An 18,443-nucleotide genomic window follows, 5' to 3' on the forward strand; every position below is an offset into this window, starting at 1 on the left:
AGTGAACAGCAGTGGACTGAGCACACAGCCCTGAGGGACCCCCGTGCTCAGTGTGGTGGTGCTGGAGATGCTGTTCCTGATCCAGACTGACTGAGGTCTCCCAGTCAGGAAGTCCAGGATCCAGCTACAGAGGGAGGTGTTCAGGCTCAGCAGGTTCAGCTTTCTAATCAGGTGATAACTTGCTGTCCCATTCTGATGGAACTGCATTGTAGGACAGAGGTTCTCAATCTTATCTACAAAGGGCCAGTGATGGTGCAGGCTTTCATTCAAACCAAACAGGAGTCACACCTGATTTCTCTTGTTTAATCAGTTCATCTTGGTCTGCAATGAATTATCAAGTTTGGATGAAGACTAGGAATAAAACCGCCACAGAAACATGCACACAATCATTATATAGCAGCAACGACATCATTAATTTTTTCATTGGCAAAATTCAAAATATCAGGAAAAAAATTCAGACTATTAATTTAAAACAAGACAATTTGATAACTAACCCTGTAGATAATAATATAACAATATCAATTCAGCGATTAGAATGTTTTACTCCCCGTCGAGTGACTGAACTACTTTAACTAATTTTCTCATCAAAATCATCAATGTGTATATTAGATTCCTGACTGTAGAATCCTGGCGTGTGCGGGTGGGAAGGAGGACTCGGGAGACAGGAGGATTTTTGACAGAGCTTCGGGCTCCCTTTAGGGACCACACCCCTGCTGCCACACTTTTCTACACATTCTCTTCAAACAGATTTCTTCTAAAAGAAGCAATTGAACCCCCTACTAAAAATATTCAATTCCTTACTTAGCACAGGCTATGTACCTAAACCATTTAAACTAGCAGTTATCAAACCCCTGATTAAAAACCTAAAAAGACCTTGACCTCTGTCAGCTGTTCAATCTGATCCATCCTGATGCCCTCCTTTTGTTTGGAGTTTTCATTATTTGAAAATCACGCATTGCTGCTGCTGATGACCCCACATGGACAACCTACAGAGCACCATGTGTTTACTTTGGATGATACCACACAGCCACTCTAAAGATGGCTGTGGATGTTCTTTCAGCAACTGCTATGAACACTCAAGTATCCATCACTGAACAGTTGATAACTGCAATTTGATACAAGAAACTTAAAACAATAATGATGCTCATATTCAAGTTCCTATTAACACACTTAGCCCTGCACGACTTTATAGTATATAGTTATAGTAGAGAAATGATTTATAATTGCACTATCCGGTGTCACCTAGATGAGGATAGGATTCCTTTTGAGTCTGATTCCTCTCAAGGTTTCTTCTCATGTCGTCTCATGGAGGTTTCCTTGCTACCGTCGCCTCTGACTGCTCATTAGGGATAAATTAAAATGAAAATTTTATATCAGGATTTCTGTAAAGCTATTTTAAACATCTGTACAGTGTCCCTGATACACTTCAAAAAGTACGTTTACATGGACAGCAGTAATCTAATTACTGACCTTATTCTGAATAAGACAATATTATTATTAAGGTGTTTACATGAGTCGCTTTTAGAATATTCCTTTCATTTACCCGTTTTACGTGTTATAGAACATGAATCGATTAACAGCACACGTCATTGCATCCCCGTGCCACGCCATCCGACGTTACTCCAGAATTTCATGTATAAATATACAGTTGGTCTTCGTTAAGGGACCGTATACAGTTTTGGCTGTTTCATTTTTAATTTTACGAACGCTTCAAGTGCAGTTAATTATTTGTCATGCTGAACATGCAAATAGACGACTGCTTGAAGCCGTGGGCTGCGTCCCAAACCGCGTATTTACCTTCTACTGTATATAGTAGCCGAAATACATGTATTTAACCTATTATATAGCAGGTAAGTACACGGTTCGGACGCAGCCGTGCTCTCTTGTTTGCTGTTAAATGGTTGAGCACTGCCGTGTGTGTACGTGTCCTGTCACAAAATGCGGTGAAAACTCCCACACAACGTTAATAGTGTGATTAAGGTGTGTACATGTCTGTAATACACGTCCATAATGCGACTAAAACAGGAATACTCCACATGCCTTAATTCCATTAGTGTTTACTTCGAGTATGACTTTAGTCGGATTAAGGTAATAAAAAATTGCTGTTTACATGCTAGTTTCTTAATCAGAGTATTGTCTTAATTGGGTTAATATCGGATTGAAAGAGTACTGAAAGAGTCATTCAGAATGAGTTATTCACCAATTGTCACAATTTCCCCTCATGCAAAGCGCTGGAGCACGCAACGCTCTCTGAAACCCGGAGCAGTGCGAGCGTGCGCTTCCAGTTTTTTTAGTGACATTGATTTTGTTTACTTTCTACACGTGCATCTGTTATGATTTCTGTCCTGTCTCTGCCCCCATATTGTCATTGGTTGTTTCCCTTATGTGCCATCATTAGTCTCAGCTGATTTGTGTTCACCCTTGATTATGTTTGTCATTTAAACCCCTTGTGTCGTAGTGTTCATGGCGAAGTATTGCATCAGTGTTATCACTGTGCGAACCTTTGTTCATCGTGTTTCATTTCATGGTTTTTAAAATCGCTTGTAGTTTCTCGTTTTGTGTTTTGCCTTGCCTCGTTTATGCCCGTTTGCCGATCACCTGACCATTTGCCTGTTTGACCATGCCTATGTCTCACGGTTTGGATTTGTCTGCCTATGTTGCCTATAATAAAGCTCTTATCTGCACTTGCATCCGCCCTAACCTACATTACGTGACACCAATCATTACTTATCACTTGAAATTATGAGCACATACAAACTTGAGCTGAATACAAATTTGTCCATGAACCTTTGTTTCATGTTAGTGGTGTTTATAACAAAACAAACAATGAGAAATCAGCTTTGTACATTCTCAGTTTTAATGCACAGAGCTTTGTTTTAACAATCAGCATGATTATAGTTGAGTCTAATCAAGCTGCTTGTGTGCGTGCGTGTGTGTGTGTGTGTGTGTGTGTGTGTGTGTGTGTGTGTGTGTGTGTGTGTGTGTAACAAGTATTGTCTTCCAGAGGTTTTTGTGTCCTTATCTGAGTGCTCTGCCCTGTCTGTCCATTGGCCAATCAATCTGACTAATGGCTGTTTAATAAAACTGAAGCATGTCATTAAAATCTGAGACTCTTTAAACCACACAGGTAATGACAGGGTTTGAATTAGTCATAATTACTGTAAATTGGAGACTGTGCAAATCCTCCCATGGTGAGGCAGCAGGACATCATAACATTTAGGAACAGCTTTTAAAGAGTGTTTTTTTTTTGTTGTATTTTGTTGTAACTGCAGATAATTAACATGCCATTTACATGTAATAGTAAAACTGCCAAAATCATCATGTCACATTCAGGAAAGTGGTATCAGGCTGAGCTATGCTCATTTCTGAGTGTTTTGTTGGAAAAAGCAGATGGAGATTAAGAGAGAAAGAGAGAGAGGCAGAGAAAAAGAGAGAGACATAGAGAGTATGAGAGAGAAACATTTTACATTTGAATGTAATAATTTAACCTTCTAATATTAACCTTTTATTAAGCTTCAATTATAGTTATATTCCTGTGTTATTTACGTTGTGTCACGATCTCCCCTTTAAACAGAGCTGCAGCCTGCCGCACGCTTTGAGTGTCGGAGGGTGCACACGTGCACGAGCGCATGCTCTTTGTGTGTTGATAACTGTGACATTGTTTACTATGGACACGTGCCTTTGTTTCGTTTCTGTTCTGTCTCCTCCCTGTTTTCTCATTGCTTGTTGTTCGAGGGTGTAACTTCATTGTTTTCAGCTGTCAGCACTTAATGCTGATTATGTTTGTGATAAATACCTCTCACTTCCCTTTACACCTGGCAGAGTATTATAGTTAAATTGATAAAGTTGTTAAGTTGATAGTTAATGTTCCGTACCTGGATAGATTTTGTTAGCTAATGAGTTAGTTCATAGTGCCCAGTGTAGATGAGCCTAGCTCATCACTTAGCTCTCGCCTCTTGATTCTTGTTTCATGTTCCATGTGTATGACCTTGTTTCTCGTTTCCTCGTTGTGATTTCTGTTTAGCCCAGTTTATGCCTGTTTGCCGAACGCCTGACCCATTGCCTGTTTTCGACTACGCTTCTGTTTCACATTTTGGATTTGTCTGCCTGCCGCCTTCTAAATAAAAGCTCTTACCTGCACCTGCTTCCGTCCTAATCTCCATTACGTGAGTAACGTGACACGTTGGCAATAATCTGAAATTCATGGCAATAAATCAGACAAAGAGAGGGAGACAGAGTGAGAGATATGAAGTGAGAAAGAGCAACACAGGGAGAGACCGAGTGAGAGACAGAAAGAGAGAAAGCAGTGCATGCATGGTGAGTTTTTACACTTGATCAGAGGCTACAGCAATCAGTGACAGAATATTTAATAACTCATCATTCTCACTTCTGTTTGAAGCTCATCATGACCAACTACAAAGCATTGTGATGACATGGATAAGAAGATTTGCGATTCTTCCAGCTCTCATGATAAATATTCACACTGCTGGGTATTACTGGGTTTTGTTGCTTTACTGACCTTGAATGTACAATTCCTGTGCACGGTGTTATGTAATGGTTGTGTAAAAGTTGTAAGAAGATCTTTAAAACTCCAGGGAAACTAATGAGTTCATTTTGGTCTTTTGGGTCACAGTCTGCACTACAAAGTCTGAATAACTTCTCACTTTCCATATGTCTACAAGTGCTTTGGCAGAATTGATCCCTTTTTGATATGAAGTGAGCGGGGTAAAACATGCATAAAGCTTGCATAAGTTTACTGAAGCTAATGTTACTTGTTCCTCAAATATCCCTCTCATCAAAACTTTTATTCCTACTTCAGGGGTCTCTATAAGTTTGAGGATACTAACAATTGAAAGCTAACCACCCGCTCCCATCAGCATAAGAAAAAACATTGCCCAATCCCCTCAGCCTGAGAGTAAAAACCACCTGCTCCCTTCAGGTTTGTGCAAATAGTGAGTTAAAGCTAGCCACCTGGTCCTGTAGAGTAAACACCACCCATTCTCATCAGCATGAGAGTAAAAATCATATACTTTGGATCCAATCGGTGTAAGATCTAAGCTCCCAGCTCTTCAAGTTTGCGCAAAATAGCAAGCAAAAGCTAACTACCCTCTTCCATTAGCATATAATGAACAAGTATAATAGTTTTCTCTCATTTGTGTAAGTGGGATCTACTTTCAGGACTCTTGTGAAAATCTGATTTTTTAGGCCATATTTATGCAGGAATGTAGAAAATTCTAAAGGCTTCACAAACTTTCAAACACCATTGTATATTATGCTGAATTCCATGGGTCTTTAAAAATGTTTTTCTCCTCATAACTTGATGTGGGTTATCTTACTGTCTCATTTGTTATTATTTGCACAACTACAGATGCTAACAGAGAATATATCTGCCATTTCACACTTGGTCATAAACAGATCAACAGTGAATCACCACACACACTAGCAGAATGGTCACAGACCCAAACAGGTCCTGAAAAAAACTGTTATTCTTTCATTATTTTCTTTTGGCTTTGGGCAAAGATGGTCTGTTGGGTTTTTGCAGTGTTAAGCATGTTGGTAAATCACACAATGTCATATCACAGCAAACCAGCGACTCCATTTCGCAGAATGTACCGCAGACTACAAACATGGCCGATGATGACTACAACTCTGAAACACACACAGACATGTTCACCTTCTCCAGAATACTAAGACACACCTGTTTCCAATCACACTCACACCACACTTTAAAAGAGACTGCTCACACATTACACATTTGCAAAGTAAACGCTCAGTTGCCCTAGTCTCTGTCATTCCCAAGCCTTTCTACTCTGTTGATATTACTGGTTTTGATTCTGCTTTGCACTTGACTGTAATTATCTGCCTTACCTGTTTTAGTCTGTTTGCCTGACCGTTTGACCTTTGCCTGTCCTTGTTTTTGAGTTTTGCCTTGCCCTTTGGACTGTTATATCCTCATTAAAGCTGCAACACCTGCATTTGCTTCTGTCTCAGACTCAATTACATGACACACAACTGCATTGGACACAAACTTCCTGAGCAAATTTGTAACTGTAAGTAGGAAAGTGTGGAATTTTATGTTTCAAAGTCTAAATATTGCCCTGCTAAGAAGCTGTAGACTAGCATTAATGATACGCTTCTCACAAATTCTGGCTGCTCATATGCAGTAACCGTCATGGCCAATGATGATCTTGAGTTTGATATCTGAACTTGTACAGAAATTTGCAAGCCCTTATTTTCCCCCATGTAACAAGCCAAGAGACTCAATCTTGAGTGTGTCATCTCATGTTTGATGACTGAAATTGGGAAATGGCACATCATGATATCTACCACAGCACTCAACACGACTCAACGTGATATCCAATGGTTCTCTTGGAAGCTGGTTTCTCAGAACAACTTCCTCACATCTGATCATCAGGGCCAAGGTAAAGAGTTTCTCATATCAGAGACCTGATTATGAGGTGGATTCAGTAAACACCAAGAGAATCAATGTGATACTGAATGCTGACAAAGGGTTTTTTGTGACTTGTTACTACCCACATAATCATCATCATTATCATCATATCCATAAATTGTACAACTGTAGTTGTATTTGTAAACATAAATATGAAGCACAAACACCTAAAAAGGCAAAAAAAACTAAAGTAATATGCTGATGAAAAATGCAAAAGTCTCTTTATTACTCACATCCGATCATCATCATAGCCACGGCAAAGATCTTCTCTCCATCAGTGGTAGGTGAGATGTTGCCGAAGCCAATGCTGGTCAGACTGGTCATGGTGAAGTATAGTGAGGTGATGTAAACTGAGTCCTTGCTGGGGCCACCCTCCCACCTGCCTGTGCCTGTAGCATTAAAGCGGTAAGGTGTGCCTGCCATCTCACCCAGCATGTACAGCCAACTGTCCTTACGTGCCACATTTGTCTCCTCATCAATGACTTCATAGTCTCCAATACTGTACCAGATACATGCGAGCCAGTGTGCAGCAAGACCAAACACACACACCAACAGCACGAGCACAGCGGCACCATATTCAATATAGTGATCCAGTTTACGAGCCACTCGGCCCAGACGCAGCAGACGCACCACCTTCAGAGAACTGAACAAACTGCTGATACCCTGAGAGACAAAAACAAGAGACATAAAAAGTGAGAGGCAAAGTGAGGAATAGAGACAGAGAGACAAAAAACAAGGACAAATAAACAGAGAAGAAAGTAAGCAAGAGAGACAACGAGAAAAGAGATAGAAAGAAAAAGGAACTGAGAGAGACATAGAAAGCAGGAGAAAGTCACAGCACTTGTATTTATCCATTCTTCCATTTCTAATTACTCTCTTAATGATTACAGAAATAGGATAGGTGTAGTTATTTTCCCCACCTGGTTTCCGAATGTTGGTTTACTATTTAGGGAAAAAATGACTATATATTGAAATCTGTCAAAACGGAATGTTTTTTGTTGTCACCTGATCTTATTTGTTTGTTTATAGAAGTTGGTGAGGACCACAAAATTGTTATTTAGGCCCTGATAAATAAAAACATAGAATTGAAGTAGGGTGTGCTTTCTTTTTCCCCTATGACTGTAGATGGATGGGTAAATGAATGGATAGGTGGGTGGAAGGAAGGAAGGAAGGAAGGAAGGAAGAAAGAAAGTAAGTAAGTAAGTAATGATGGATGGATGGATGGCCAGAAGAATTGATGGATTGAATTTGCTGGGACCCTCACTTCTGGGAAGGCTCTCATTTGTAAACAATCCTTCTCACTGTAGAATGGTGAATTTAAAATTTGGAGATGGCCTTATAACCCTTCCCAGATTGATGAGCAGCAACAGTAGCTTCTCTGAGTTCATGACTGATGTTTTTTCTTTTTGGCATGATGTAGACACACACCTGATTGCTCCAGAACACCAAACTACCAAAGTTTGGCTTTTATAGAAGTAGTCACACTTCGTGATGAACTTGTGGATAAAATCTTGTGGATTTTATTAGTAACACCGGCTGCTAATTACTCTCTTAATGACTGTGGAAGTAGGAAGGGTGTACTTACTTTTTCCCACCAGGTTTCTGAATGCTGGTTTACTTTTTGGGGAAAATGACTACATATTGAAATCTGTGTTTTGTTGTTGTCACCTGATCTTATTTGTTTGTTTATAGAAGTTGGTGAGCACCACGAAACTCTTATTTAGACACTGATAAATAACAACATAGGACTGAAAGAGGGTGTACTTTCTTTTTCACCATGACTGCATCTATCCTTCTATTTAGTCTTTTCCATGCAAATCCGAGGAGACTGTGTTGTATTGTGTGTGTGTGTGTGTGTGTGTGTGTGTGTGTGTCTTTCTTGAAACAGAAGTGCACTGTTTGTCCTTGTGTATATTGTCCATATTTAAAAATACACACTGAAGTTTGCCGAGCTGGCTGCTGACAACACAGAGCATTTAAATAGCACCTGAACAGCCCGGTGTGTGTGTGTGTGTGTGTGTGTGTGTGTGTGTGTGTGTGTGTGTGTGTTCAATGTTTTCTAATATTGAATAGACAGTAAGATGTAATGTTGTGAAATGTATTCATAACCTGACATTGTGATTTTGTTTGTTTATTAGTACATGCTGCTTGTTGTCGATTGTGTGCAACCAAACTGCATGTAAAAATAACACCAGGGTGCATACAGAGACCAAGACAGGATGGTTCAGGTCTAAAAATGTCTCTCACTTTCTGGAGCAGCTCTAAGAACTCTTCAGCCTGAAAACTGGGAGATCAATTTGCTATCATAGACTGTTGAGTAGCTAGCTAACAGTACACATGCTAATCTGCCAATTAGCAGTGTGCACAAGCCAACAGAGAGAGAATAGGGATGCTAAACAATTTAAACACACATAACACATGAATTTTGTGTGACAATGACATCTATTGTGATTTAGACGTTCGTGTGTGTTTCATGGCCAGCGCCATATCACCCTGCAGCTCTCGTCTGGTTACCCACTGATGCTAAGCAGGGTTGAGCCTGGCCAGTGCTTGGTCTGTGTGGGTCCTAATGCCCCAGTATAGTGTCGGGGACACTATACTGTAAAAACAGCACCATCTTTCGGATGAGACGTTAATCCGAGTGGTCATTAAAAAGTCCTGCCGAAATTCCACTGGCACTTATCTATCGTGGCCCCCTAATAATCTCCATCCCTGATCCGGCTACATCACTCTCCTCTCCTCTACACCTCTCTAGTTGGTGTGTGGTGGGCATTCTGGGGCGCACTATGGCTGCCATCGCATCATCCAGGTGGATAATGCACACCCCAACCTCCCCCCCCCCCCCCCCTCCCCCACCACCACCACCACACACACGCTATGTAAAAGTGCTATAAAAAATTTATAGAATTATTATTACTATTCTATGGCACAACATAAAAAACACACACATTGATAAGATCAGTTTAAATTGCATCATATAATCATTGATCATAATATATGCACCTTGCCACGCTGCCATGTCAAACATACCTTCACGTCAGCTACTGAAAAGAGTTTTATCAGTAACCACCCAGTGATATCAGCGATGAATGAATCATCGTCTGATCCCAAAGAACTTGACCAGGTGACTGAATGCTTAGAGTCAACGTTCTGTTACAAGCTATATAAGGTAGCTCCACTTAAAGAAAAATAATTCGAGCGAAAAGCTAGCATCCTGGTATAACCATCACACACACCTTAAAACAAACCACTCAACAATTAGAACAAAAACGGCTTGGAAGGAGAGCCTACTGAACTACAGAACATCTCTTAGTGATGCCAGAGCAGTCTCTCTCCACCCTAATAGAAGATAACAAAAATAATCCTAGATTCTTATTTAATACTGTAGCAAAATTAACTACGAATAAAACCACCACAGAAACATGCACACAATCACAATCATTATATAGCAGTGACGATTTCATGACTTTTTTTCACTGGCAAAATAGAAAATATTATCCAAAATTTCAATTGGCAGTAATATAGCAATAGCAGATCAACAATTAGAATGTTTTACTCCCCTTAGAGAGACCGAACTAGCTTCAATAATTTCTTCATCAAAATCATCAACTTGAATAATAGATTCCTTTACCAACATTCCAGAAGTTTTTGAACCCCTTCTAAAAATAATAAAGTCTTCCCTTAGCACTGGTTATGTACCTAAATCATTTAAACTAGCAGTTATTAAACTCCTGATTAAAAAACCTTTTTTTCAAACACCTCTGATAGCTGGTCAGCACAAGTATCCAGCCCGGCACGCCATCTGGGCCAGTTGCCTTACTTGCATTGACCTTCTTCAGGGCGGCCAGAGATGATTTTCCATCAGATGGCTTAACATATCGGGCAGCCTCCTCTTTATGAATATCAAAGGACTGGCTCAGGATGTCAGGCAATGTGGTGTCATCACCTGGCAGCTGACTATTGGTTTTACAATCCATCAGTGCCTTTATACTGTTCCATATACTGCAGGGGTTGTTGTTAACAAGTTGTTGTTCAATGTGCTGTTTATATTTACACTTTGCATCCCTGATGCCTTTTCGGAGTTTCCTTCATGCTTCACTGTAAACTTAATTGAGGTAGTAATTAATGTAAGTGGTTAGTGAAAAGGTAGGTCCAGTGACTCAACTGTTTGGACAGTCAGAGTAAGTTCATTCACCACCTGGGTACAGGACAGAGTCTTGATGCTGGGTTTTAAACGTGGATGCTTGCCTACAAAACCTAAAAATGGACCCCCACATACACCATACTTCCTTCCACTTGTCACTCTCAGTACAGGAGAGGTGACACCCTAACCCTAACCCTCTGTGGCTCTCAGTCTCTGTGAAAGAAGCATGACTCTGTACTTGTTAGTCTCAGTAAAAGAAACATGGAATCTGTAACTGCGTTTCAGTAAAGGTGATGTGGCCCCTGTACCTGTCAGTCTCAGTAAGACAGGTGTGGCCTCTGTATCTGTCAGTCTCCGTGAAGGAGGCATGGCTTCTTTAAATATACATCATATGGCCAAATGTTTGTGGACACCTAAACATCACACTCATATGAAGTTGTTGAATAGCCCATTCCAGATTTAGTCCCCCTCTGCTGTTGTAATAAACTCCTGACTTCTGAGAAGGCTTTCCACAAGATTTTGGAGCGTGGCTTTGGGGAGTTGCCAATTATGCCACAGGAGCATTAGTGAGGTCAGGCACTGATGTCAGGTGAGAAGGCCATGCATTCCAGTCAGCGTTCCAGTTCATCCAACACAAGAGTGTTCATTGAGGTTGAGGTCAGGGCACTGTGCAAGCCACCCAATTTCTTCTGCATCAACCTTGGCAAAATATGTCTTCATGGAGGTCATTTTGTGCACAGGGGCATTGTCATGCTGGAACAGGTTTGGGCCTCTTAGTTCCAGTGATGGGAAATTGTAATGTTACAGCATGCAAAGACAACTGCGTGCTTCCAATATATATTCCAATACGATATATAAGTTCATCAAGCTTGTATTAAAATGTGCATGATTTTGGAATTCAAAATACACATCAATACCTAATGCAACAGTCTGAGTGCTCATAACAGAGCTCCCCCCTTAACGCGTGGCTCTCAAAGCACATAAAAAGTTTGAGAGGGGGTCCTAGATACCCAATGTCTCAAAGTGCCTCTGAGTGTCATCTCTCGCAGGGCCGTAATGAGGATGCTTGCCATGTTTCCCGGGGTTGGACAGTCTCTTTCATACCGCAGAGAGATGATGCAATCTCCCTGGCCTGGCTTGGGCGCGGAGCCCAAAGCGCAGCCGGGGGGGAACAAAGCTCATGGTGGATCCCAAGGTGGAAGCAGTGCTCTCCGCGAGGTCAGAGGGGGAGCGAAGTTCTCTTCGAGGCTGGAGGGGGGAGTGATGCCCTGCATGAAGCATGAGGGGGGAGCGATGTCCTCCATGGAGCAGGAAAGGGAGGTGACATGTGGAGCGAAGCAGAGCAAAGGAGCGACATCTTCAGTGGAGCTTGGAGGCAGAGTGACATCCTCAGCTGAGTGGGAATGTGGAGCGACGTGGAGTAGGAAAGAAGAGCGATGTCCGAAAAGGAGCCTAGCGTAGTGACATTCGAGACGGAGCAGGAAGGCAATGTGGAGCTCTAGGCCAAACCGGGAGACAGAGTAACATCCCAGGCTGAACAGGTAGGCTGAGCTGGATTCATCCTCAGGGACTTCAGGATTGCCTCTTGGATCACGAAATGCATTTTATGGTCTGGCTTTCTGTCACAAATGCGGAGACGGAGGCAGCTGCACTTGCAGATTCAAAGTTTAATAAGAGTTCAAACCAAACATGAAAGACACTAAGCATACGTGAACAAGGAAAATAAACATAGATAAATACTTAAGATACCAAGAGCATAACGTGAAAACTTCATACAAACAAAGCCAGACTGAGTGCTGTACAAACTGTGACTAAATACACACAGGTGCTCGTTAACTGGGATGAGAGTCAGGTTCGGGTGATCATGTGACTGTGATGCAGAGGTGCATGCTGCTGAAAATTGAAATTCATGGTTCCTTCCAGAGATTCATAACAGAATGAATGAATGAATGAACATGTGTGTGTTTGTAAGGAGCAGTTTCTCCAGTAACTATGCTATTGAAATGTTATGTTTGTTGGAAGATTTTGCTTCTTTAGTTTTGCCATGAGGGTAATGTTGGTAAAAAGTAAGGATAGTTTATAACCTCCAGTTTAGCATTATGCAAACTACATGAGTACATGAGCCATGATTTCATTCATTTCTAATTGGCTGGCAGGTATGCATGTATTGCTCATATGGAGAAAACTCTAAATTAGATCTGGTAAAATAAAATTCATTAGCAAGTGATTTTCTCTAAGAAGCCTCTAAAGTATCCTCTAAAGTACATCTGGTAAAATATTTTTTGATGTATCAGACTCAGGAAGGAGAGCGGTTGTTAGCAGTGCGATCCCCGGCCACATGCTGAAGTGTCCTTGGGCAAGATACTGAACCCCAAGTTGCTCCCGATGGCAGTCTAGCATCTTGCATGGCAGCTCTGCTACCATTGGTGTGTGTGTGTGTGTGTGTGTGTGTGTGTGTGAGTGAATGAGAAACAGTGTAAAAGGCTTTATAGAACTTCTAACATTAAAAAGGCACTATATAAGTGCAGACCATTTACTATTTACCTTAGCATTTATATAATGATAGCAATTAAAACCTATACACCATGCAAATCAGCTTTGTTAGGCTTGATTGATTATAGAGCTGTCTATATGGGCAAACTGTTGTAAGACCTTTTACAAAGTATTTCACTGGTAGTACAATGTCAAGGTTTCTTCCTCATAGTGTCTCAAGGAGTTTTTCTTTGCTCATTAGGGATAAATTTATAAATTTAAAATGTATATCCGGAATTTATATATTTCTGTAAAGTTACTTTGTGACAATGTCCATTGTTAAAAGCACTATACAAATAATACTGAATTTAACTGAAACAGAATTGAATAGAATATTTATTACACATTTTTCTTTGTGCTAGTATTGACACTTTGCTTTGCTAGTGTTATGATCAGTGTATGAAAAGTGTAGAAAAAAAAGGAAAAAAGTGTTTTTTTTCTACACTGTTGTAGTTGAATAAGACAAAACCAAAATGATTTGTTGCTTAATTAGCTATACATTAAGAATAAAACCTTTTCACCATGTCAAATTTGACACTGAATAAAATGGTGACTGACCTCATCAACATTTTCAAAGGCATTGATGACATCATAGGGGAGGCAGGACAGCAGGTCAATGACGAACCACGTCTTCAGATAGTTCATGCGGATAAGCTTGGGGTCAGAGATAACCTCACCAGCCGGCCCCACAAATGTGGTGTGGAAGTTGAGGACGATGTCCACCAGGAAGATGACGTCCACTACACTGTCCACCACCAGCCATGCCACGTTGTTCTGCTTGGTCTTGAACGAGACGTTGTAGGGTACCATGATGGCTGTGTAGAAGGTGAGGATTAGGATCACCCAGTCCCATGTGGTCTTGAAGGCGCAGTAGTGTAGGATGATGTGAGGTGGCGTCTTAGGTGTCTCCTGTTTATACTGAGGCAAGATGTCCGAGCCAAGCTGCAGCACCTGGACAGGTGGTGAAGGAAAGACCAAAACCTTCACATAGGCCAGGTATACAGTTACTGACATTTACATTTACAGCATTTGGCAGGCGCCCTTATCCAGCGTGACATAGAGAAGTGCTGAGTAGTCAGAAAAGAAGGTTTTGTAGATGGGAAGTTTCTAAGGAAGCCATATACCCCTTCAAAAAAGGAATCACAGCAGCTAAAAGGAGGTTCTTGCTTAAAATTGAGGAATAATATGCCACCAAAGGCTGCTGCTCCTCAGTCTGGAAAGGCCTCCAAAATACATTGCCTTACATAACATCGCCAACTACGAAAAGAAACCACCTAACTGCATGACTCACCCTGACCTGCCTGACCAGCTGAACCACTTCTATGTCATCTCAAGCAATCTCAAAAGGGATGGAGCCATCACCTGCATCATAAAAAAGGCTCAGCAAGGCTGTTTTTTCTGCAACAACTTAAAAAATGTTAATCTCCCCCAGACTGTACTTGTCCACTTCACCATTATACAAGAATGGATGAATGGCTTCTGATCCCAATCTGTGTGTGTGTGTGTGTGTGTGTGTGTGTGTGTGTGTGTGTGTGTGTGTGTGTGTGTGTGTGAGTGAGAGAGAGAGCGGGAGTTAAAGGTACAGATAGGAGCAGTCTGGCTGCGCTGTTGCACACTTACAGTATATGTTAATAATCAAAGGACATTATTTTAAAAGCTTACCCAGCTGATGTTATTTTTTATTTAGTAATTACAGGTGCATCTAAAAAAATAGAATATTGTGGAAGATTGTATTTTCTGTAATTTAATTAAAAAAGTGGAACTTTCATATATTCTAGATTCATTTCACGTAAAGTGAAATTTTCAAGCCTTTTTTTGTTTTACTCTAGATGATTACAGCTTACAGCTCACGGAAATCAAAAATCCAGTATCTCAAAATATTAGAATTACTCTAATCAGTGAATTAACTCAAAACACCCACAAAGTTTTCCTGAGCCTTTAATGTCTCAGTCTGGTTCAGTACACAACCACAATCACGGGGAAGATGAACGTAAATGTTGTATTTCATTTGGAAATCAAGGTCCCAAAGTCTGGAGGAAGAGTGGAGAGGAACAGAATCCAAGTTGCTTGAAGTCCAATGTGAAGTTTCCACAGTCAGTGATGATTTGGGGAGCCATGTCATCTGCTGGTTTTGGTCCACTGTGTTTTCTGAAGTCGACCCGCCTGACCCGAACCCCATAGAGAATCTACGAGAGACACCAGACCCAACAATACAGATGACCTGAAGGCCACTATCAAAGCAACCTGGGCTTCCAGAACACCCCAGCACTGTCACAGGCTGATTGCCTCCATGCCACGCTGCATTCATGCAGTAATTCCTGCAACAGGATTAAAGCCCCGACCGAGTATCAGTGCATAAATTAACATACTTTTCAGAAGGTCGACATTTCTGTATTATAAATTCTCTATTAGAATATTTTGAGATACTGGAGTTTTGATTTCTGTCAGCTGTAATCATCAAGATTAAAACAAACAAAAAAAAGGATAGAAATATTTCACTTTATGTGTAATGAATCTAGAATATAGGAAAGTTCTACTTTTTAAATTAAATTACAGAAAAAAATTTACTTTTCCATGATATTAAAATTTTTTGAGATGCACCTACAATTTAACATGCTATGCTAACATATAAACAATAAGTTAATATTAAGTCACATTTTAAACTCAATATTGTCTTCTTTTGTTCAATTTCACCAACGAAAATAGGTCCAAACAGACCCACAGCAGGTCCTGCTTCTTTTTTCCTCGTAATGTGTTTTGTTGAAATGGAAGATTTATTATTTATTTTATTTATTTTCAAAAGGGAGACTTTTTTTTTTTACACATACTTACATTAAAAAAGTTTCAATTATAATAAAGTGTTTGTTCAACCAAAAAAAAAACAACATTCTGTTTTCATTCCTTTAAGGGTCATTGTGACTGATGATAATAATAATAATAATAATAATAATAATAATAACAATAATAATAATAATAATAGTAATATTTTCTGAGATGGTTATCATACCATGAAAATCTCATACCACTGCAACCGTATTTGCAACAAATAGAACTCTGCCAATTGCATCAACAGGGATGCCTCCGCTGCCAACAAGTCTAGTATTTCTTGTTACTAAATTCTATTACTGAAATACCCTCAAAATATACTTCAAACAGGAAGGAAGTTGTTGAAGAAAAGAACTAATCAGTTCATGTGCTGGTTACAATGATAATTTCATATAAATCCTACACACATTCAACCACTCATTCTTGAGAAATCGTGTGAATGAGAATCTCGGCCGGATGAACGAGCAGATGGATGGACAAACAGATGCACACTCTTTACCTTGATGGATGAGGCAATGATGGAAGAGTGTTAGTACTTTGTGCAGAGTAACAGATGGACTACAGTCAGCAACTGTACACCTACAAAGTGACCTGCCATATATGGTAACTGGACCTGATAAACTTGAGTAATATTTGTACCTCGGTCAGACGGGAGTGTTTATGAACATTTTCTCCTTTGTGGACGGTGGGCTGGAGCTGCTGCAGTACACCTCGACTGCTGGTCAGAGCTCTGGTTAGGCGTGCAAATTTACCCCAACCTACACACATACACATACACACACACCCATGGAACACGGTTAACACACTTCAACACACTGACACACACACAATGCAACATCCATCAGAAATGTCTCACCATAATCAGTGCACCAAGGCGGTGTCCTGAACTACATCAGTCACTATCTATAAACTACACACACCACCTGGCTTAAAAAGCAGCAGTGCATTTTGGGTATTATGTCTCCATCTTTAGATACTAAGTTCACTGCAGTAAATTCTAGGGTTTCACGAGTGAACTGGACATTAACTGATTACAAAGAAGGAAAATAGTGCCCTACAGTACATACAGTACATCACCATGACACATGTTAAAGGGTTTAAAACCACACCCACCTTTGTAGGAGTCATCTTCGATTGGCTGTTTGAAGGCTGTGATATCATTAAATGTGCAAAGGAAAAGCACCACTTTCTCCTGTTCATTCCGTATGGGAGCAATTTTCACAAAGAACCACACTGGAGTTCCTAAAACACACACAGATTACAGCAATGCAGATTCATACAATTCAGCCATGACAACTGTTGGAGTGAAATTGTGAGCTTTTACAGATGGGGATGGAGTGTGAGTAGGTTAGATCTGCTATGCTGCTGCTGCTGCTGCTGCTGCTGAGTAAGAATACTTGCTCTAATAGACATGGACAGACATAGAAAGAAGAGAAGCATGCTGCTGCCACAAAGGGTATGGAAGGAGAAGTACTATTATTATTATTATTATGTTTGTTATTATTATTGTTATTTTTATTATGATTATTATTAAAAGTTGATTCCATGTACCATGAAAGTTGTTTCTCTATAACAGTTAACATGCTTTCATTTCTCAGACACATCCATATTCATGCAAATCAAAGGGTTAGGACTGCTGTGTTTCCGCTCCTAATATGCACAGTCTGTGTGTGTGTGTGTGTTGGTACTCACTATTCTTTTTGTACATTAGGATCTCAAATGAGTTCATCTCGTAGTTCTCAAATGTCAGTCGCACTTTATCCATTGTTTCTCTGTCTGTGAGCTCGCCGTACATAAAACTGGCAATAAAACAACAAACGTGGATTTACAGAAAATGTCAATGATATACATTAAAGTAATGGTACATTGCACACAGTATACTACACACAGTGTTGTTTGAATATTAACATATGCAATTTCATCAACAGTTATTCTACACACTGAAAATGAAAATTAAGCAGAATGACAAGGGTGGCAGGTAAAATCATAGAATCCAAGCAAAAGTCAGTCAATCAATTATATGAAATTGCTGTTCAGAGGAAAGCTTTAGCTATAATGAGAGATACAACACACACTCTGAATCATGTTTTTCAATTATTATCATCTTGTCGTTGTTATAGAACACCAAAAGCAACATATAAGCAAACTTTTGTACCAAATGCAATAGGTCTTCTGAATAAGGGGTAGGAAATGTGAATATTTTTAGCTTTTGATGTTAAAGTGGATGTTGTGTATTGTGATTGTATGCTGAGGCCAAAGACCAATTTTCAGCCCAGGCTGAACAATAAAGTACAACTAACTAACTAACTAAATTTTCTTATTATATTGTCAGATAACTTTGCTTATTTCTAGAAACAAATGTTTATAATTACATAAATAACAGCTTCTTTATTTTTACCTCCACTTCTTTATTCCTCTCTGGGGTTGGCAGTTCTGATTGTGTCTCAGTTTTAAATAATATATTCTTGGATAATAAGGATGAACTGCATA

General features: G+C 40.0%; 1 protein-coding gene across 1 annotated transcript in view; it reads right to left on the minus strand.

The window, feature by feature from the left end:
• Positions 1–18,443, minus strand: part of kcnh1a (potassium voltage-gated channel, subfamily H (eag-related), member 1a) — a 64,670-nt gene that overhangs the window by 36,975 nt on the left and 9,252 nt on the right. The window contains exons 3-7 of the mRNA XM_053682662.1: positions 17,646–17,752; positions 17,067–17,195; positions 16,593–16,711; positions 13,686–14,078; positions 6,685–7,114 (exon numbers count right to left, since the gene is read on the minus strand). Of these exons, the coding sequence (XP_053538637.1) occupies positions 6,685–7,114; positions 13,686–14,078; positions 16,593–16,711; positions 17,067–17,195; positions 17,646–17,752 (1,178 nt within the window). The remainder of the gene's footprint in view (positions 1–6,684; positions 7,115–13,685; positions 14,079–16,592; positions 16,712–17,066; positions 17,196–17,645; positions 17,753–18,443) is intronic.

The sequence above is a fragment of the Ictalurus punctatus genome, chromosome 9 (assembly GCF_001660625.3).
Source record: "Ictalurus punctatus breed USDA103 chromosome 9, Coco_2.0, whole genome shotgun sequence".
NCBI lineage: Eukaryota > Metazoa > Chordata > Actinopteri > Siluriformes > Ictaluridae > Ictalurus > Ictalurus punctatus.